This window comes from Lissotriton helveticus, chromosome 2_2, assembly GCF_964261635.1.
Source record: "Lissotriton helveticus chromosome 2_2, aLisHel1.1, whole genome shotgun sequence".
Lineage (NCBI taxonomy): Eukaryota > Metazoa > Chordata > Amphibia > Caudata > Salamandridae > Lissotriton > Lissotriton helveticus.
The window spans coordinates 108131852-108155780 of NC_136060.1; the positions used below are offsets into that span (position 1 = coordinate 108131852).

At 43.9% G+C, this 23929-nt stretch overlaps 1 protein-coding gene across 1 annotated transcript in view; it reads left to right on the plus strand.

Moving 5' to 3' along the window:
* AASDH (aminoadipate-semialdehyde dehydrogenase) overlaps nt 1-23929 on the plus strand; it is a 550271-nt gene that overhangs the window by 394876 nt on the left and 131466 nt on the right. The window contains exon 12 of the mRNA XM_078678161.1: nt 7153-7316. Coding sequence (XP_078534287.1) covers nt 7153-7316 — 164 coding nt within the window. The remainder of the gene's footprint in view (nt 1-7152; nt 7317-23929) is intronic.

Below are 23929 nucleotides of genomic sequence, written 5' to 3' on the forward strand. Positions count from 1 at the left end.
AAGAGGCGTGCTATTATTGGGCAAGGGGTGTCTCCGGGCTTGGGCCGGGGCGCCAGCGAGCGGTGGGCCCGTTCAACAATAAATTGGGCAGAGAAAGCATCAGTACCCAGAAGCAACTTCTCTACGTAGTCTTCCATACGCCCAGTGTTAGTGGACTCTGGAATTCCAATAAGGCGAATGTTATTGCGCGGCTGCGCGCCTCCAAATCCTTTGCCGCTATGGTGCGTAATAGATTGTCCATGCAAGACAGCTGTGTGAGTGGCAGAGACGTCCTCAGTATCAGAGATGCGGCGTTCCGCCTCTGTGATCTTCTCTTCATGTCCATCCAATTTGTGGGCAATTGCGTCCATCCGAGACGTTAGCATGTCCACTTTATCAACAATAGTGGCGAAGCCCTGCCGGACTTCTCTAAGGATTTCCTGGACTTCGGAAGCAGGGGCGGGCGCCGCCGCGTCATCTACCGCTCTTCCAGGCGGTTCGCGATCTCCCTGGCTAGGCCGAGACGCCTTCCTCGCAGCGTCAAACGTGATCTTGGGTTGGCGCGTGTCCGGCTTGCCCATTGTGCCTAACGGATGTATCAGTGATCACAGTGTGTCAACCCTACTCCGATCCAGAAGCGGAATCCGCAGAGGCTAGGGGGTTACGAATCGCAGGGAGGTGAAAAAACGTGCAGACCAGGGATACGATCTCCTTCCAAGGTCTCAAAGTAGAGGTGTAGGCCCCGCCGTCTGGCAGCTGTCCCACCGCCACTCTGGGCCCGAGTGGATAGCTGTATGCTCCTGAACACAATAGCGATAGGGGATGATAACGTTTTTCCGGCCAGGCACCGTCCAAAAAGGACTATCAGGTCTCACAGCGCCCTCGCAGGTGGGGATACAAAATGGCGCAAGGACGCTCACTTCCTCCACCGAGCGCCCCGATGGACCGGATCCCTGCGGTAGGCCACCGCAGTACGTCGCAGCTACGCAGCTTTCCCTCAAATCTGAAGGCGGGGACGGAGGGGGCAGAGTAGTCTTCACAGGCGCCTAGCGGGCAATTAGCACTATCACATGGAATGGGCGCATCCCCAGGGTCAAATCCGGAGCCAGCATACGTGTTCACTCACCCCCCTCTCAGGTTTCAAAGCGGTCCGGAATGGCCGCTTGGTAGGCTTCAGGCAATCTCCCTGGTGAATCGCGGCGCAGGTCAGGACAGTGGTTGCGCTATTGGCCGTCCGCACCTCGGTCCCCTCCGTGCAGAGGGATCAATGCTCCTCCTTCTCACCGCAGTAGACTGCAGATAGTCGCTCCAGCGCCTCAGGCAGCTCGGCGGGATCTGTCGCGATCACGGAGAGGAAACGCGGCCGTCGCGGCCTAGCCAGCCTCGCCACAGCCTCGGTGTCAGGTAGCTGCTGGGCCGGTCCCTCCGCACCAGAGGTTCCACTGCCAGGTGTGGTGCTATCTTCCGTCGCCAGTCTTAAGGTCAGCATGCAGGGTACAGCGGCGAAACTCGGTCTGCAGACGCAGCACAGTGTCTACAATCAATCGGGGTTGCCAGATGCTGCCAATCAGGCCAAAAAAGAGGATATTTATAGGATTAATTACATCGGGCGGCAAGAGCTCGCTACAGGGCGGCCATCTGCTAGTGCGCCACCTAGCGCCCCCCCCCCCCCCATGGATTTATGAAACTTACTTTGGGACTGTAGGTTGATATTGCTCTAGATATTGTTGGTCCCATCGGGATTTCTTTGGGCAAGTATTTCATAATTTGTATGGATATGTAATCAAGTTGCCCAGAGTTAAAGATTGTGAATTAAATAGAGTCATTGAGTTATTTGGGAGGGGAGCCTTTTCCCTACACTTTGTTAACAGATAATGGAGTGCAATTTACATCTGAGGTCATGGAGGAATTCTTCATGTAAGCGGAATAAAACACAAAAAGGCAGCTATATATCATCCTGAGTCTAATGGCGTGATAAAGCATTTACAAGGGGTTAAAGGAATTCATACAACATTTGTTAATGTGTTGTTAAAATTGTATGGATGAGTGGAAAAAAAGATGAGAATATATAAATTGACTCTATACCTCAATGAATGGTATTTAGGAAGAATACAGCTAATTGTGTCTTGTACTCTGTGTGGGCGAATGAAAAACGTTTGTTTAAGAAGGAATATATGTTCAGTGCTGGTAGTTGGAAGAAGAGAGAGAAAAAGAGTGTGATAAAAAGTGCATTATGATAAAAGTAAAGCTGTCAAGGTAACTGATGTATGTGTAGGGGATTGGGTAAAAATCAAGAGTCAGGGGGAAGGGCTCTAAGTTCACTCAGCCTGTGAAAGTGGTGAAGTTAGTAAAAAATTAAGTCAACACAGAAAATCGCGGAATCTAGAAACTTGGCAGAGTGGCAAAGTATCATCCAGATGAGTGCAAAACTGATTTGAAGAAGTTAAATGGAACAAAATCGGGTGATCTTGTCTCTCTAGGAGCTAACTAACCAACAGAAAGTGTCAACATGTGAGCAGAAAACCACTTTATTTGCATTATTGGGTATAGGTTAGGATCACAAGACTTACTTTAGCTTTCGGAACCTGTATATATATATATATGTCACAAGACTTACTTTAGCTTTCGGTATATATATATATATATATATATATATATATATATATATATATATATATATATATATATATATATATATATATATATATATATATAACCAATGGTTTAAGCATGCTGACAAAATGCCCTTTCTCTCTCTGTACTTCTTGTGGTGTTGTTTTGAAAATTGGAAGACATGAGGTCTATTAAATAACTAAACTTGTCTATAGCCAGATCTAAAAAAGAACACAGCGGCATTGCAGAGTACATTTGATAGATTAAGTCACTTTTTCTTCGATTTGAACTATCTAAAAGACAAATGCTGAGACCTTAGCAAGGCCAGGGGTTCTAAGAGTCACTTTGTGAAAGGCTAAGGACTCGTAGAATAGCACTAGTATGGAATGAGAATCAGAAAGTGCTTGGCCAAAAAATCTTTAAAAACATCTCAGTACTGTGCCTTGCCAAAAACCTGATTGCAGACAATTGAGCAAGGAGAGACATTGTACTTGCTTATGCCATGGTGTCCTCCCAGAGTGGTGAAGAGAATCTGTGCTTGAGTGACAGGATTAAATCTACCAAAGAGTGATAGAACGTCCTGCTCAAAAGCAGTTACGAAGTTAAACCAGAGAGAGGTATTAACCAATAGTTTGGAGTATATGCCAGTAATTGCTGAAGATGTTCATTTTGTCCCTGTCTTTGGGAAATGTCATCTGTAAAGGCTTCAACTACCATGCTTCATGGCTAGCCTCATCGCTGCTTGAGAGTTTCCCCTGCTGTGCTGGACAGCAATAAAAACGGGTGTGGTCATGACGAGCTCAGCTCGTCATAAGCACACGAGCACTGTGCTGCATGACGAGCTGAGCTCGTCATGTGCATGGAAGGGGTTAATTATACAAGCTCCCTTATGATTTAGACTGAAGAACTTGGGGATGGAGGATGGATTGTAAGAGCTAGTGCTAAGACAAAGAACTGCTGTAAGGAAAGTTCTGGTTAACCAATCTGAGCAGTGCCTTATCAACCAACTCTTTACTTGGATGAGAAGTATGGCGTACCATGCTTACCTCCTCATTTACACTGATGAAACAAACTCTTGCAGTCATTCCAGAAAAAAGTATCAGCATCTGCTCCAAACTAGCTGGAAAATTATACCTCCAAGTTGACAGAGAATGTGCACCAAGGTACAGCCTGTCAGGCCCTCTCATGAACCTGGCTCGATCAGGCTCAGGAATCAAGTGAAGGAGAACTAGATCTATCTATCTTTCAAAGTGCTGCAGGAGTATAGACTAGACAGCAATGCCACTATGGTGTATCACAGCTACAAACCAAGTTCTCTCAGTCTTAAAGAAAGTGAAAACTACAAATATTATCTGCGTTTTCCAGCAGCTGACATTGTGCTTCTACTATCAAGAGGTAATTAGGTCCACAGGAAGGCATAGGAGGAACATTTATGACAACAGAACATCCTCAAGAAAGGTAAGCTATACTTCTTCGCCACACCTAGCAGGAGCTGTTTGAAAGGGTAAGCTTGTTAGGAAGATAGCATAAGAGAGTGAGGGCAGAGTCGCTCAAGAGACCAAGAGCCTGCACATGAAAGAAAACTGTAAGAACTAGAAAACTGAATATGTCAGAAGTCTCTGTAGCAGGGGATAGGTCATTAGAACAATACTTGCTCACTGCCTTTACTCTCACCTCCACTTACAACGCTGTACCAGTTTAAAGGACAAATTTAATGTTTAGGTAGTCCATTACCTGAGATAGTTAGATGGTGAATACATCATGTTTAAAAGCAGACTTTGAGCCAGCAGGATGGTTGAACCATATCCTTGACTTGGGGCAGGAGGGGAATTGATTAATTTACACTGCCAAGCTAGGAATACGCAATATCTCCTGCTGGGACCCAATAGCAGAGGCATAAGGAATTGGTGAGTACCATGGTGCAAGATCAACACAAATCATAGACACTAGAGGGTTTCTGCACCAACAGGAGCAATGAACTGTCTGGGTCAATACTGGTGAAATCATCCTGATCCTGGTAGAAATCTCCAATGATTATGCGCAGCTGATATCATCAACCTGCTGAACTGTCTCCAAGCAAAATAAGCAGAAGGTCCTGATGTGCATGATGTAACCGACATTCATCACACATGTACTCGTATGGGAATTGCGCCCTAGTATTTCACTGACATGACTCCAGTGTTCAATCCCAATGTTCCATACTGACTTTGAGGCTCTTGGAAGGCCCTTTGGTCAGATAGTGAAGCCTGATGCAGAAATCTGCAATACAGTCCTTACATTCTTACTTGGTCACCCCTAATTACACATGCCAGATAACCTGGTGTGCATCAAAACCAGCTCTATTATATCAGAACATAAAAAGACCTGCAAAGATCCTCCAAGAAAGAGGCAACCAGGTACTATTATCTAGCAATCATTCTGAAATTCAGCTCTGTTTAAGTCCCTGAATACAATATTCTAACTCCAGACATGCCATTGATCCTTTAAGGATCAAGCTAATCTTGTCACATACCAAATGCCTAGAGATGCCAATGCATGGCGGAAGGGACTTGACCACCGTCTGCCCATGGTTGATCGAGCAGGGAGCAACAGCCTAATTGCTAGCAAACAAAGCTAAACCGGGCAACCATACATCGACCATGGAATATCTTCCCAGTGAAAAGACAACCTAGAGCACTTACAGCGGGACCAGTAACACTATTGACACAGGAGTAGTTTTGAGCCCCCCCCCCATGTAACAACATTGTATTGACTACTTCCCAACCCTTAGATAGACACTGAGTGTTTCTCAATTTGACATGCGCAAACTTTGAAATTCAGGAGGTGGATCACCCAGCTCCAGCGCTCACAGTTCCTGTATAGTGAGTCCTCACATTCTAACGATTGAGCGGCACTGTTTTGCACAGTATGTTTCTGCAAGGTGTAGAGTTCTGATATTCTTGATCTCTAGTGATCAGTGATCACCGAACAGTGTACGCGCAGCAGCAAAAGATGAGAGTTTCAGCTAATGGCTATTTTGAGCTTTGTGGTCAGAGCACCACAGTGGAGACCTCAGAAGGCCGGCCACACTCCTCAGGGTACACAACAATTTGGGAAAGTAAACCACAGAGAAGAGGAACCAGGCCTCAGCCAGTCCACAGCTTCACTTTTGGAAGGAGCCAAAAATGGGGACTGATGCATACCAAATGTTTTTACACATCTTTGATTGAATTATTACATCGTGTTTGGAGATTTTCACTTGCTTTTCTTCAGCTGAAAGCTAATGGTAAGCTGAAGAGTCCCCCTCAGGACTACACTTGTGATCATCACAATCCAAACAATGGGAACAAGTACAGCTTGTTTAATTTTTAGGTCTCGCCTAGCGTTGCAGCACAGTTTTTTTTAAACAGCCCAGTACGCCGCACTTTATATTATGTTTTTTTTAAAACAGTGTGACACGCCGCACTTCACCTTCAACAATGGCGGCTGTGCCTTTCTTTTCTTCTGCACAGCTCACCAAACTCTATCTTACGCCTTCATTCACTCATCCCGAGTACTGTTCCATGTCACAGCCCCCCTATCTGACCCCATCCCGCTCCCCCACACTCACCCCCACCCATGTACTAATCATGACACCTAGAGGAGGTCGCTTGCTGGCACAGGATTTCCGGTCCTCTCCACGCTCACTTGCCATGGCCAGGCTGGTATAGCTAGCGGCTCTGCTGCATCCCACACTTCAACTTCAACAATGGTGACTGTGCATTTCATTTCTTCTGTGCGGCTCGCCCAACTCCATGCCACCACGGAGACAGTAATTTGCATGGCTCAAACAAGTAAGTTCCTCCGCTGGTCATCGAGAGCTCTCATGCAGCGGTTGTGATTACTGGTGGGGTTTACTCTAATGGAATGCATTCTGCGTGTGTTTTTGTGTGCGTTCCCTCCGTCATCTGTTAGGCATACCTCATATATACTGTGTGCGTGCGCCCCTTTTGTGAATGCTGTACATGTAGTCTCCTGTGTGAGTGTTTATGTGCCGTCTGCTCTGGGTGCACGTCACAAGCATTACGTCTTGTACCTTGCGTTATCTGTGGGCATAATGCTTCTATGGCCAGAGTAGGTGAACAGGGTGATCACTGTATGCTGTTTGCACACTCTGTGTGCTATGTTTGTACACTATGATTTCTCTGTGTGTGTACTGCATGTATGTTCGTGCAGAGTTACCTGCTGTACACTCACACAAAAGGAAACAGAAATCACGTCTTTTGTGTTGCACGTGTGTAGTTTCTAGTTCCCTGTTGCATTCTGATACATGTTGTTTTCCCTCCAGTACTGCATTTTATATGGAAAAGAACAATTTGTCCGACAACTCCAAGGCGCACGCATGGCTTTGGAACACACTTTTTCTGTAAATCACTCCACTGCAATCAAAAAACATAATTAAAAAACATTGTCATTTACTACGACAATAGCTCTAACTTTCACAAATGCGAGACCTATTGCATTGCAAATGTTTGTTGTATTTGTAATTAAGTGTTAGTAGGGATGCTTTACAACATAATGTTGTTTGTTTTGGCTTCTCAGGTTCTTATGATGGAGTCGTTTATTTTCTCAAAAGGCAAAATGGAGAAACTTATTGGACCTTTATCACTGAGAATGCAGTGAAAAGCTCACCTGTTGTCGATCCTTCCACTGGCTTTATCTTCATTGGATCCCATGACCATCATGCATATGCATTCAACGTAGATGTAAGAATTCATCCTTTCTGATGATAACTTTCATAAATAGTTTCTTCAGTCTTTCCTTACAGTTGTAGGCTTTCACAACAAATGTTAAAGCTTTCACCTTTGACAGATAATAAATGTAAGCTTCTATGTACCATGAATACATTTTCTTTTTAGGTCGAGCCTGCGACAGGGCATGCTGTGTATACACTCTCACTTGCAAGACACTGTTGTTTACAATGAAGGGCTTAGAGCCCGCCTATTACTTATGATTTGTTGGCTTCTGTGTCACTTCTCTTTGCAGCCTCATTGTTGGCCAGCACAGGCCAATCGTCACTTCTGTTCCTTTTTGTGGAGCACGGACCAAGCACAGACTGATTCAACTTAATTAGTGTCGGTCCGCCGCTCATGCTGTGTTTGAGGTACTATTTCTTCTTCCCACAGCCACCTGTCCCCGTCTGGTATTACCTTCCTACTTCTCCGCACATCTCTCGTATTCATTTCCATATACTTCCCATCCTCCCGCTGTCCATTATTACTGCTCTGTCCCCCTCCCCCCTGTTGTTTCCCCGCCTTCATGATTTTTTTAAACATATTTCACAGCAGTGCCAGCTGCTGTGCAACATGTCTTAAAAAAAAAACAATATTATGCAGTAAACATTGGCTGTGTCATAGTGCTTTCTTTTTTTTTACTTTAAGCCATGTTGCATAGCATCCCCGCACTGCTGTGCAACATATCTTAATAACATTGACAAAGTCAATGAATATTGCAGAGGTGAGACCTATTGGCTGTGCCAATGCTTGTTTTCATCCCGTCCAGTGACCCACTCTAGTATTTTTATTTCAATGTTTTATTGATTTTCTCTAGCCTCTTATTCATTTCATATCTTTAGCTCTTCAGCTCCGAAGTGGCTTTGCACAAACTTAATTTTGTTTTGTTCTTTATTCTTGAGTGGTTGTTGTGGGTGAACCCTGCTGTGACATTACGTTCTTCATTTGAAGATTGATATAATTCGTTCATTGCAAGTCTTGCTGCTACTTTCAACATTGTACTGGTTCGTGGGGGGATTTGAAACTTGTCGCAGCATATAAAATGTATTTGTTCCTCCTACTCATACCCTCGATCAGCTTCCCTTATGGAGTTCCCAACACACACTAATCATGGATTCGTGTAAAAGCTTAATGTTGTAATTTATAGTTTGTTTCTATTGAAATAATTACAGCTGATAGCAGTGTGTTGTTGGTTTAAAGCTAACAGCTGTAAACACTGTTCGTGAGGACATGAAGTGAAGTGGCCATCTTTCTCCTTTATGCTCATTTCTTGTATCATTCATGGCAGTGCACAGCGTTAAACAACAATTAAATGACAGAATACTCATCTGACTAATGCAAGTTGACTAACGTCACATGTGCAAACAGTCAACTTGGTGAATTATGCTTTTAATAAATTGACTAAATGGCAGTCCTAATCAATCAGTCCTGGATTGAATCCCACTCCGGGGTGAGGGGGGAAATCCGCAATTCCTAAAAAATAAGTATTTGAAAGTGTGAGTGATTAAAAATAAATGAACACACCAGAAGGGCTTGGGAGTTAAAAACAAAATAGGTCTCAGTAGTTCTTCTGTTCACCACAACGCTGAAGAGAGGGCAGAACAGAAATAAAGAAGGGTAGGGAGGAAACTGAACTGGAAGAGGGAGGAGTAGAATAAATGGGTAGACTAAGAGACTGAGATTAGGGGTAAAGAAAAAAGGTTGCCGAGGATTCGGAAGAGAAAAATGTGACTGAAGCAGGAGGTAATGGGGTTTGAAGGAGACAGGATGGGTAGCTGTGAGGAATTAACGGTGACAGAGGAGCAAGCATAAAGAAAAGGCATTTTGATGAATATTGGACTAATTTGACCTAACTGTTCAAAACAGAGTGTTTACCAGGCCGAATACGTCTTTCAGCATGGTGAGAAATCAATATTCTGATCTTCGGCAGCATGACGTAAACCATCACTTTCGCCGTTTGTTCCAACCACTGGTGAATTGTATCATTTATTTATCTCCAAGGCTGAGCTTCCTATTCTTTTTAATATGCCAATTGTTGTATTTCCTTTGAACGTCTGACTAATTGCCAGTATTTTTGTAGTGTGAGCAATGTCTTAAAACATTGAAGGGAGTATGTACATCTGTTATCAAGGACTAATCCCAACTAGGCAAGCCTCAGCTGCCTTGACGAGTTGGGCCTCTCTGGACCTCTGCAGAATGTTTGCTGATTCTTGGAGAATTATACCTAGAAAGTCGGAAGAGCTCAGTTTCTATCGCAATAATGTTATTACAAAGCCTAACCCTATTGGTGAATATTATCAGCCATATTTCAGCTCTGCTGTCAGCTTTCAAAGGTGAAAACCTGCCAGCAACTGTAAAACATGGTTGTCCAGGCACTTATTTACTTAACCAATGTATTTATTTATTTTCTCAAAGACCAGATTGAAGACACTGTACAAAGATGTTCATTGCAAAGGGTTTCATAGCTTCCTGTTGTAGCTGGTAAGGATTGTTTTGACCCTTGTTTGGTTCTGAACACGGCGGTTTATGCCTTAAGTAACACTTGCTTCTGTGTTCCATGAAGACTCTAGATATGTAGAGAATTCTGGACATGTAAAAGGGTTTTTGTGTGTGAAGTGCTTTGTCGATGATGCAAACACGCTTTCTGTGGAAGATGCAAATACTGGAGAACTGAAGGTGTGGGTAATGACATTCTTTCTTATGAATGTTTCCATTTTCACTATAGTAAATAAATAACAAATATACACTACCATGAATCAAATAACATTGTCTTTAGATGTTAACAACTGGAAATTCAGAGACAGCAATTCCAGGCATGCTCGTCATATTCTATAAATGCATCTGATAAAGACTAAGGGCCTGATTTAGATTTAAGCAGATGGGTTACTCCGTCACAACGGTGACAGATATCCCGTCCACTAAAATATAAATCCCATTATGTCCTATGGTATTTATATTTCGGTTGATGGGATATCCATCACCGTTGTGACGGAGTAACCTTTCCGCCCAGATCTAAATCAGGTCTACGGCCCAATTTATATGTTGGCAGTAAGCATACGCAATTTCAACAGCAATAAAGTATGCTTACCACTGACACAATTGTCCACCCGTCGAATTTAGATGCAAGCGAACCTTTGGTTTATCACAGCTGAGTCATTTGCTGGACCCTGTTTCTACTAACATTTCGTCTCTCACGGTCCAACCGTTGGTACCTATGGCCTGGTCAGACCACTTCTTGGTCCCTTTGGCATTGCTCCTATGCGTACATTATATATTCCCCACTCTCTTAAACTCCCATGGCATAAATGAAACTGGGATCAATTCCAAGTCCATCTTTTGGCCTCCATTCCGGTGTTGCCGACGGATCCTGACAAGGCTAATTTAGCCTTTTCGGATTGGATTAATCAGCCATTGGATAAATTGATCCCAGCTAAATGGTCCCCTAATCGCATGTCTAAATCTAATCCGTGGTACAACGAAAAATTAGCGGTGCTGCGGAGAATTTGTAAAAAATGTGAAAGGTCCTGGAGAAGAGATTTTGATTCGTCATCTGAAGATCGCTATCGGGATGCTGTAAAGATCTATCATAAAGCCATCCATACCGAACGCGCTGCTTTTTAGGTCTCGCCTCTCAATGCGCATGCGCATTGAGCGAGACTATAGGGGCTTAAACATGGTTTACCTACACTGGCGATTTGATGCTGTGCCCGTGCGCTTTTAGGTCAATGCGCAAGCGCATTGACCTAAAATGCGCGTGCACATCATCAAATCGCCATCTGTTCCCCAGCAGCACTCCTCCCACTCCTTTGAAGTGAAGCTTAGCTTCACTTCAAAGGCCCCTGCTGCTTCACACTCGCCCCTCTCCCGGCTCCGCCCCGTGTCGCATTTCTCCTCCCCCCTCCCCACAGCAATGCCCTCCGTCTTGTTTTTCTCTGTGCCCTCACCTCTCCAGCCCCTCCCTGCTCGCCATGCTCCTTGCTTCCAGCCCAGGCCAAACTCATGCCTTCAAAACGTGACAGCATTGTACAGCCCGGCCGCCTTTTGGTCTCCTGGTTAACCTTCTCACTCCCTCTTTCTCCCACGCCACCTCCCTCTCTGTGTCTGCCTCCCACTCTCCGCTGCCGTTGTTTCACATTCTGAATCTCTCCCTTTCATCTTCGTTTCGCCCCTCGTTTATTTACATTTAAACATCAGCTGTTGTGTGTTTGAACTTGCTGGTGTGGCCCCTTTATCTCCCTTTTTCGGCTCTTGCCGACCCTCTGCGGCATATCTTTTAGCCATCTGTGGCACTATTTTTTTTCGTTTGCATCAGCTCGCGCACAGCTGATGGCTTAAGTGTAAAAACACACCCAGCATTTCTTTGTTTCCTGATCGTCTTGGGCTCTTATCTCAACACATTTTTGGAGCAGTTAAAGACTGAGATTAGATGTCAGACGTATTCCGAGGTCACCAATTCCATGCACCAAATCCCTCCCACTTGTTTAACTTATGGGCTGGTTCTGCATTGCACTCAATCTCCCCGTGCGGTCCCCCCCCCCTCCTGTCCATCTCTGCTTGTTATTTTCAGTGCTGCCATTGTTCTAGAATCGTTCCACCTCCCACACAGACAGAATTATTTCTACTTCTAATTATATTTGAAAATGCTTTTTGCCCAAAGCAGTATATAGTTGCACTGGGTTATTTTATTTAATTAGTTTTATAAAGAGCTTGGTGTTTACTTGTAGCATGTTTCGTTAAAGCTTTTGCTTGTTTCCCCTGCAGTAACATATTCAACCCCCTTAACTGCTCAAGGGTCAACAACAGCATGCTCCCTGCAGTTAGCCTCGCATTGTCTCACTTTTCCGTCTCCATGCTGTAATCTTTCAGTCTCCCTGGCAGACTTCCTCTCTTCTCCCAAGGCCTGCTTACTGGTAGTGCTTTTCCTTCCATTAGCCTATCCTTCTCAGGGAATTTATCCACCGAAGCATTTTCGTTGCGTTCTGATACTCGTTTTATTGCTGTTCCCATTATTAATGGAGGAGACTACCATTACCAGAATGCACAGGAAGAGCCTTGCTGTATGTGCCTCTCGCCCAGGCAAAGGGAAGCTTGTAAACATTTGGGGCAGATAGTCTTGGTGTGCTCGAAAAAAAAAGATTTTTGTTGGTTCTTAGTTTATGGTAACTTGATGTCTACCTGCTTCTTGACGAAACAGCTACTCTAACTTGGTTTTTTTTGTGGGCATGGGGAGGGCTGACATCAAGTCTCGAACTGGGTTCCCTAGTTCCAAAGTCAGCTGCTCATGGTCTTATGCCACACCCTCTCTCCAAATATTGCTGGGCATAGATATCAGTGTGTACTGCTGGTAGTGGCCGAGATGAGTAATTAATTTTTTTCTCGTTTGGTTTCCTGTAGTCACCTCGAGAGGGGGTAGTGCCTGGGGCTGTAGAAGTTTATGAACTGAGTAGCTCACGCTGACACCATGTGTGACCTTGGGCTAAGTTGCAAGCCAGTTTACCCATCACACATTTTAGGAAGAATATCACCAGGTGTCTCTAGTTGGGAGACAGCATCACCCCAAAGGTGGTTTCATGCCATTGAAAGACTGCTGGAAAAATAAAGCCATGTCTGGAGAATACCACTACACATCAGTATCTTACCAACGCAGTCACCACGCAGTCTCTTCTCTCTGTCTTATGATGTCTGCCCTGCCACCATGTACTTCGGACCCTCACCCTCACACCCTCTCACCTGCACACACCCTCACACACCCTCACTCACGCTCACACCCTCACCCACCCTCCCACCCCCTTTCTCACCCTCACCCCCCCTCACTCACCCTCACCCCCTCACTCACCCTCACCCCCTCACTCACCCTCACCCCCACAACCATCTCACCCTCACCCCCTCACCCCCTCACACCCCCACACACCCTCACACCCCCACACACCCTCACCCTCACACATACCCTCTCACCCTCACACACCCTCACTCACCCTCACACCCTCACCCACCCTCACACCCTCACCCCCTCACCCTCACAACCCTCACACCCTCACTCACCCTCACCCCCTTAGACTCCCACACACCCTCACCCTCACACCCCTTCACCCTCTCCCTCACACCCTCTCACCCTCATCCTCACACACCTCCTCACCCTCACACCCCCTCACTCACCCTCACACCCTCATCCTCATACCCTCACCCCCCTCGCCCTCAACACCCTCTCACCATCACTCACCCTCTCACCCTCACTCACCCTCACCCCCTCACACCCCCACACACCCTCACCCTCCCTCACCTCTCACCCTTGACATGACTGTCGGCTACCTCGAGATTCGATATGAGGTGCCGCGGAAATTTAGTAATGGCGGATTTTATAATTGAGATTCACGTTCTAGTCTTTCAGTAAACAGATAGTACATATTCCCGGCCTCCTTCCGGTCACGTGTCCGTATTTGGAAAACGGCGACCGGGAACCAAAGGAGGAGGGATACCACGTCTTTGGTGAGTTCTTTTACAAAGCGAGATAGAATGATCATCGTATGACATGACCACAATAGTATTATGTATAAGGATCGCTATTGATGCCGTATTTTTCTTCGGCTTTGTCCCTGCAGATACTTCCGGATTCTAGTTGCACCCACGAGAAACGGAACCTGCATATGTATCCCCTCCCGGTTTGGGCTTGATGTGCACACTCATTAAGGTACCTGAATCGATTTTTAGAATTCTAGATATTGCTGACTATCTATTGATTCTCAGAACAAAACAAATAACAGGACACACGGTAATCTTGAAACACTTGCAATCCTTCCTTCTTAGCACGGCCGACGAAGCACTCTCAATCCGTGTGCTCATGAACTCTGATTCCGTGGGACTACCACCACGTGAAGATTGAAATAACCTTACTTCGGTTACCACTCCGATTCACGGTGAGTGGCGACTTTTAGGCACTATTATGCCAGGTACAAAATAGGGTGGCACTCTAAGAATAATACAAAAGAGAAGTCCTCTCTGACACATACATGCCCGCCCTTTTATCTTATACAGGAAGGTACCACCACACCTGGAACCTCCCTAGACGCCTCAAGCGTTTCTTCTTCTCCTTTCCTACAACACACGGACCCGGCTGAGACAGGTAGGATTACCGAATTTACACGGTGAGAGGTTATTTGGCACATACATGTCTACACAAATTATGTTAGACATCTAATCTTTACTCGAATGATGTCTGTGACATCACAGATATATGATGACTAGGGGCAAGCATTAACAGATGTTTTCTCTAGTGTATCTTCTCCCCTTCTTGCCACCCCTCCAATTAATCCCTTCCCCCTTGAAATTTTCTTCTCTACTACAGCAATCAGACTGTACAGACACATCACTCCTGACCTATAGGATTATAGGTCGTGTCTTAAGGTATGCAAGCTTTTTAATGTGCTATTTATTTCTTCAAAATGGGTTATTCACAGTGGGCTTGCATGCACTCACTCTACAAAACAAACGCGAAAATGTTTTTCAAAAGGTGCATGTCACGCCTCCATATTAGGCCTTTAGTGGTGTTCCTTTCTCGTTTTTGTAGTGGATTTCTTCATCTGTTAGAATACGCAACTCGTCAACATCCCACAGTGCTATTCTTGACCATTGTGTTTCTAATGGAGAATTTAATGTTTTGTGATATAAGCTTTTGCTCGCCACCAATATCTTTGTTCTCCATACCGCCACTTCCTTCACGGGTTTTGGAGTTTTACAATCATGGCTCGTGGGATCCTTTCTTCTTTTTTCTCTATTATAACACCCCGATCACCATATATAACCCACCACTGTACACAGTGCATGCAAAAAGTATAAATGTATATATATGCACTGAATTTGACCAAGTGTTCTATATCTATACTATTATGCTTCTTTCCCAGCCCTGAGGAGTCGCAGTGAGTTGTCCCCACGCGACGAAACACGTGTCGGCTGGTTGTGGAACCAATAAACTTATATCCATTCTCAAGAAACTGAACAGGATTGCAATTGTCTTCATGATTGGCTCTATGCATTGAACGTTGTCTATTTCGTAACCACGGTTGATACACCTTGATTGTTGTGTGCGAGGGCATTGCTGTTTTACAAAGCTTCGCTCTACGGGCCATCTGCTTGTTGTTCCTCGGGTCAGGAGAACCCGGGCTGGAGGTCACTCCTTCCGGTATAGAGCGGCGATTCTTTCGAATTCTCTGACCCCCATATTCAAGGTCTCAGCAACTTTTCTGAATTTAGGAAAGTTACTAAAACCTTTCTCTTTCCCACTGTATAGGTTCTGGCTCGTCCTTGCGTTTTTTGTTGCCTATTGTTGTTCGCGCCGGGACGCCTCTTGGCTGGGGCAGCTGTCCACTCTATAAATGTTTTAAATAGAAATAGAGTCTACTCTGTCTCAGTTGTGATTAAACCCCTCTGATGACCCTGTGGAGTGAGGGCCATCGGAGGCAGACCTCTAATTCCACCCACTTAATTTAGATGGGCAGAATTAGAGCTTAGTTTTCACTGCCAGGAAAACCACACATAATATCTGGCAGGAACAAGAAGTGATTGATAGAGACGATTGAATTAATCTCAGTGAACAGCAATTACCCTGGACTGCATAGTAGTCAGTCTTTTTTTTGCTCATTCGGCTACTGTTGTCAGTGACCAACTGTATGACAATCAGTCTTGTCCCAGCCCTAGCCAACACTTATAGGCCATGTCTCTTCTGAGTAGTCCTTCTTCCTGGTAGAGTATCCACAGGTCCAGAAGTATACCACAGGGGTGAAGTCTCAGGTCCTTCTTTTATACACAGTTGTGCCTTTGAAGTGGGGACAAGCTTCTTGAGGCATGCCTTTGAAGTGCACAGATGCCCTCCTTCCCTGCACTGTCCCCAGACTAACTACAGGGGGTATGCAGACGTTTGTGTGGAGACAGGACACATCCTATTCAGGTGTAAGTGACTCAGAGCTCTGCTTCTCCCTCCCATCCTGTCAGTGATGGTCCACTCAGTCACACCTAAACTCCCATTGTGTGTGGCTATCTAGGAGCAAAGCACAAAGCCCAACTGCCAACTAAACCCAGTCTTTGTGACCAGAGAAAGGCATCAAATGTCTGAGGCAAGAAGATGGAACCATTCTAATAGAGGCCTTTTCGGAATTGTAACTTAAAATCTGATTTACCATAAGTTAGGATTTTAAATTAGGAACCCAAAGAAATCTTCCCATTTGGAAATTGCATTTATAAAATGTAATATGGTAATCCCAGTGTTATCCTATGAGGGATATAGGCCTTACAGTAATGAAAATCGAATTTAAGGGTTTTTCACTAACAGTGCAGGTAAAACTTAAAAGTACATGTCGTGCTTCTTAAATATATTACACCCTGCCCTCAAAGCTCTCCAGGGCCGAATATACGTATTGAAATGGAAGGTTTGGGCCTGCCAAAAGGTTTATTTTGGAAAAGTTGAAATGGCAGTTTGAACTGCACCCACAGGCTTCCGTCAACCCAGGCCTGAGACATGTCTACAGGGCTACTTAAGTGGGTGCCACTATCCGTACTGCAGGCCCACTAGCAATTTACAGGTCCTGGGCACTTATAGTACCACTTTACTAAGGTCTTACAAGTCAAATAAATATGCCAATTGGGTATGAGCCAATATTACCTTGTTTAGGGGAGACAACACATGCCCTTTAGGATTGGTTAGCAATAGTAAAGTGCTCAGTATCCTAAGGACTACAAAAACGTGGTAAAACAATTCAGGAGGAAGGCAAAAAGTTAGGGGTAACACCACTATGAGGATGTCAGGCCCAACAATACCAAAGCAGCACCTCCCAAGGTGATGGGTCCGTGGAATCCCTCAGATCAAAAAGTCCTGCTGAACTGAATGAACGAAACACCATTCCTGTTGGACCTGCCTGTCAAGGCAGTAGAGCTTTGTGACGTGTATATGGATGCCCACAATGCAGCCTGACAGATGTTAAGGACAGACACCCCACGCGCCAGTGAAGTGGTAGCAAACGTGAACCTGTTGTGTGTCGATTTAGATACCGTATATAGGTTTCCTGATTTATGCCCTTATATGGCCACAATTCGCATTTCCCATATTTAGGCATAGAAATCCTACCCTTATTTAGGCATTATGCATGCTAACCAAATTCAGGCATGGCCACCTACATCCTTCCTTCAACGTCACGAGTTCTTGGAAAACCAGACTCTTAAGCCTTTAGGACTTCTCCTTGCTTGGGTCATTGATTTCTCCAAGAACACATTTATTATGCATGAACATCTATTCCTTAGGGGTTCATTCATGACTTCTGCCCGACTTTGACATCAATACTGGCATTCCTAAACACCTTCAAGGTATAAATATACCTTCACTTGCCATGGCAAACCACGGTTCGGCTGCATACTTGCACGACATGTTTCGCCACGGCACGTTCGGAAGGAAGTCAAGTCCCCGCCTGACGCACAGACCAGACGCTGCCATCCTCCTCGCAGAGAATCCAGCTCCAGTGTTTCTGACTCCCCTTGTGGGGTGTTAGACATCAAGACCCGGAAAGAGATTCCAACCTCGCTCATTCTAAGGTATGGAGCGGGCTAGAACCTACAGGGACTTTTGGCAAATCTTGGCAACACCAATCTAAACTATAGCCCAACTAGACTATAGAAAAAACAGCACCTACTTCTTACCTCGTACTACACTTAGGTTAGGTACACTGGGGAAGAACTAGCTAGAAGCAACAGATGAGTATTCACATTTTAGCCTGTGTCATTTATGTATGTATTTTTATGACTATGGGCCAGATGGGTTTTGCCCATTCTGTGTCTATGGGGAAATGTGTTGATACATATGGCCCTTAATGTCATAGCTACAAACCATGCTATTGCAGTATTATTTTATCTTACTGCTATCGCTGTGCATATTATACTTCGCATTCTGTCTTAAGTTTGTAGCAGTTCATATTTCTGTGCAAACTCTGTAGAAACGAAGCTTGCACGATTGACTGAGTGAAACTGTTATCTATTGTTTCCACGATTCTGAGACTGTTCCGATTCTAAGGGAAACAAAGTTGTCATGTTTATGTGGTTGTCAGAAACGAATCCCTTCTTGTTTATTCGAGAAGTTTCTAGTGACCTCTGAGTTAGCTGGCACACACAAGTAATAAAGTTTAACATACTCGATAGAGACATACTGACCTCAGTCCTATGTCAAATCTATAGCGTGTATTATTCCAATGCGCAGAGCCTGTCAGGGATATAGGAACTACACTACATAGCGCCCAACGGTTTGGTAAGGCACTAATTTAACGCTAGACACTGAAGTAACTCAGTCATGCTTTTCTCGGAGACCCCTACTCAAAAAGCTCCATAAGACGTCTGGGGTGGGTAGGGATTATATCCGCCATAGCTGAGTAGGATCAAAATCCTATGTATTAGCTGTTTGGTTTGTTCAAAGTTGAAGGATACAGTGTTCCAAAATATTGTGCACCTTATCTTTGTTCTCTTGAAACTTGCTCTGCAACTTTCATTAAACAATGACCAAAGACGGCATTAACAACGAGGCTGTACCCGACAGTGTCGCGGTAGCTTTTGATTATACAGGTATTAATGAAACCGATGAAAATACGATAATCATCGTTCCAAATTTAAGCACAGCCATCACTCTAAAACTTATAAAACATGGCCTAACACCAAGAGGTGGTAGAGCATTTTTTGTGATATAGGCACATGAATCTCACCAGACAGAGGTATTCTACTCATGGATAATATTCCCAGAATCAACTCCAGTAACAAAAATGTTACACTTCTACAAAGAAGATGAACCACCTGAGGAATATATTCCTTTCAAGGATATTGAAATTCCACTCACATACCAGGAGCATGATCTCTGGTTTAAAGGCGCCCTAAAACATTCAAATCACATTACCAGGCTCGATTCTCTTGGTAGACCAGGAGCAACATGGCCAATTTTAGACGGCTACACACCTCATCCTGACATCGAAGAAATGTCAAATGCAGAATTACTTGCTCAACTCAAAGAGTTAATCAAAATATATAGACAATTGGTTCAATATGTCATGCGGACTTTCACAGTCCAACCAACAATAGCCATACAAAGACAAGCCTCTCACCAGGGGAATACGCTAAAAATCAAAAGGAGCCCTATGAAAGGAGGTATAACCTCAGGAATAGGGATAATTTGAAAAAACCTGACAGGTATCAAGATACTGATACACGTTCCTCTCGAACCATTCAGATATCGTCACAGACATCCGGAAGAAGAGGACGGTCAGATCAAAAAGAAGAACGCATGAAGTCCAAAGACGATTAACACGTTCAGAAAAACAAACCAAAACCTCAATTCTCCAAGAAGAAGGAAGCAGGTCTGAAGAACAGACATGCCGAGGATTCTGAGAACTCATGAACGGAGAATGGGCTCAGACAATGCTGGACAGTTCAGCAGAAGTAACAATAGCTCGCCAGAACCTGTGTTGTGTGGCGTTTTAAGCTCTGAGTGAATTTTCCCGATTCATCCCCTTATATAGGTACAATTCACATTGCCCTTGTATAGGCATAGAAATCAAGCCCTTATTTAGGTATAGCCCATGCTACCCAAATACAGGCATGGCTACTTCCACCCGTACCAAACGTCACAACGACTTCTTGAAAACCAGCTTAAGCAGTTAGGGACTTCCCCTTGCTTGAATATTGATTTGTCCAAGAACTCAGTTACTTTACAAAGAACAACTATTCCCTAGGGGTTCTTTTCTGATGTTCATATGCCCGACTTTACGTCAAACTATGGCATTCCTAAACACCATCAAGATATAAATATACCTTCACTTGCTCTAGCAAGATACAGTGGTTCGGAGCAGTTCGAAGACCTACTTGCCCGACGCAGCTCGCTACAGCAAGTGCAGAAGGAAGCTAATTCTCCAGCTGATGCACTCATCAGGAAGCTGCCCTTCTCCCAAGAATCCAGCTCCAGTGTTTCCGGCTCCCCTTGCGGCGTGTTGGGAAATCGAGTCCAGAGACAGATACCAGACCTCCTTCATTCTAACAAGGAATGGAGCTGATTAGAACCTAGAGAAACATTTGGTAGATTCTTGGCAAAAACTAAACCTATGCTACACAATACATACTTCTTCCCTCGTACTAAACTTAGGTTAGATACATTGGGGAAGGCGTATTGTAGAAGCACCAGTTGAGTATTTTAGTCAATGTTATTTATGCATGTATTTTTATTTGGCTTAGAAACCATACAATGCTCTTAGTGTTATTTCATATTACTGTTTACGCTGTACGCATTATACTTTGCAGTCTGCATATCGATTGTAGCAGTTCACCTCTCTTGCATGAGAAAGAAGACTGTTCAATAAACTCTTTTTATTGAAAACGCCCGTCTCACTATTTCTCTGCAACTCTGTAGAAACGAAGCATGCACGATTGACTGAGTAAAATACTTATCTATTGTTTCTGCGACTCTGAGAGATATATTCTTATTCTTGGGAAACAAAGTTGTCATGTTTATGCGGTTTTCAGAAACTAATCCCTTCTTGTGTATTTGAGAAAGTTTCTAGTGACCTCTGAGTTAGCTGGCACGCACACAATTAAGTTTAGTATATTCGATAGAGACCTAGTGGACCTCAGTCCTACGTCAAATCTATAGGATATAATATTCCAATGCGCAGAGCCAATTGGTAATATAGGAACTTCACTACATGGTGCCCAACGTTTGGTAAGGCACTAATTTAACACTAGATACTAAAGTAACTCAGTCGTGCTTTTCTCAGAGACCCCTTTTTCTGTAATACTCCAATAGACGTCTGGAGTGGGTGAATTGATAATTTCCGCCATTACTGAGTAGGACAAAAATCATATTTATTAGTTTTTGGTTTGTTCAACGTTGAAGGATACAGTGTTCCAAAATATTGTGCACCTTATCTTTGTTTCCTTGAAACTTGCTTTGCAAATTTTCAGTCAACAAAATGTCGAATAACGGCAACAACACCGAAACCGGTGGAGCTGCGGCTGATCCAGCCGATGCAGCTTTTAACATAACAGGCTTTAATGAAGCCGACAAGGATGCTATAAACATTCCAGAAACCTTAAGGAAAGCCATCACTATAAAACTTATACGAAATGGCCTATCAGCAAGAGGGGGCAGGGTAGTTTTTGTGATGGAGGCACATGAATATCCTCAGACAGAGGTATTCTATTCATGGACAGTCTTCCCTGAAGCAAATCCAGTAACAAAAGTGATCCACTTCTACAAAGAAGATGAACCACCAGAGAAATACATTCCTTTCGAGGACATTGAAATTCCATTAACATACCAAGAGCATGCGCTCTGGCTTAAAGGCGCCCTAAAACATATACATCACATTACCAGGCTCGGTCCACTAGGTAGACCAGGAGCAACTTGGCCGGTATTAGCCAGCTATACACCACATCCTGCCATTGAAGAAATGTTGGATGAGGAACTATTAGTTCAACTCAAAGAGCTAATCGAAACCTATAGATAATTGGTTCAATATGTCATGCGGACTTTCACAGTCCAAACGACAATAAGGATTCCACAACTCACCCCTTACCAGGGGAACACAAAAAAAATTACACCACAGACTTTATATTCAGTTGTTGGTAAATTACCCGCAAAACTGGAACAACTTCCATTCTGGATAGCTCAAAAAATTACTCAAATAGAGGCAGTATTTCCTGATACTACCCCTCATGAGAAACACAGAATTCTAACAATCTGTTTACCAATGAGGATCACACCACACCTGGAGGACTGCGACACTTGGGGTACAGTCTTTGCTGCAATCTGCACTAAAACACATGGTGTTCCATCTATGGCGGTAATACCAGACGTCCTGAAACAGATTCAAAATGAATACGGGGAAGAGCCTGCTCTAAATCTAGGTATGAAATTGCTGAAAGATTTCAAACAGATCTCAACAATAATATTAGCTAATATTAAAGGTGAAGCAGCATCCGTGGCGATCCGCCAAAAGCTAAGAGAATTTGATGTAACTGAGCAACCACATGAACTGGCCAGAATAATTGCAAAATCCTATGAAGAATTAGGCAGAGACAGATTGGGTGGGAAACCAGCTAAACCCCAACTGTGAGAAAGTCCTGAAAAGGTCTTTACTAAAAACACTCCTGCTCCCCCTAAAAAGAAGTGGGAGAACACTAAACAAACTTCTAAAGAGAAGCGATCTCAATCCCGAGGTAGGTCTCCTCAAAAGGAGCCCTCTGAAAGGAGGTATAACCTCAGGAATAGGAATAATTTGCGAAAACATGATTGATATCAAGATACTGATACACGTTCCTCTCGTACCTTTCAGACTTCCTCACAGAAAATCAAAAGAAGAGGACGGTCAGAAAACAAAGAAGAACGCGTGAAGTCCAAAGACGATCAACAAGTTCAGAAAAATAAGAAAACTCAATTCACCAAAAAGAAAGTAGCAGGTCTAAAATTCAGACATGCCGAGGATCTTGAGGACACAACCCAAGAATGGGCTCAAACAATGTTGGACAGCGCAGCAGAGGTCACCATAGCTCGCAAGAACTTAAAGTATTATCTGGAGACAGTGGACTTGAATGAGTACATCGGACTTGAATGAGTACATCCAAGTTGAAACTGCAGATACCAGGGTTATTGTCCCACATAAGTTATACGAAGTAACACTCCGGATGGAGGGGGACATAGCTAGAAAAATAAGAGCACTCTTTTGGGAGCGACTCTCTCAGGGTTATGACATTCATCTAGCTGAACAAGACTGGCGACCTGAATTTGTCAGGGAGTGCCCACATGGCAAAGAAATCATTATGCCAACTTTCTCCAACCACATTCCAATTCATTTAAAATATACCTATGCCAGGAAATGGGCAGTAGCCCAGGCTCCTGCATTATATAAGAATCATGTTGGATGGGATGAGGATTCTCCTGACCATAAAATCCAGTTAAAAAATCAACCAACTGCACAAAGCCAGTTAAGCAAGAAGCTAAAAAACAAGTTAGGGAGATCTTAGATCAACTTGAATACCAAGGGGTGATTGAAACATGCACCTCGTTAATAAACAATCCTTTGTTTCCTGTCTCCAAATCAGACAATACATATCGTCTAGTTTTGGATTACAGACATCTAAACTCTTTTTTTTTTTATGTCCTCATTTGTAATAAGCCAATATATATTAGAGATTCCAAACAGGAAAGAGGAGAGAAGCAACAGAGGAGGGAACCTTTAAACTTCCCACTTTGGTTTTGCCAAAATGAGGGGATCCGATCACTCAACTGATCAAAACCTTAAATCTCTTTCTCGTCTCTCCCCCTCCCATTCTCCTTCTCCATTATAACAGGTCCCACGGAAAACTCCGCACCCGGATTATCAGTCCACACCTTTTGGACTTTTCCTGGCCTATCCGGCTACCACATAATCATAGGACTAAATTAACCATCATAACAATTATCGGAGAAGGAGATGTCCTTAACTGAAAAAACTACATACAAAAAGTTCAAACAAAAGAAACAATATCTACCAAAGAAGTTTAAGATAAAAAATCATTACTTCTGGCAGTTTTTACTC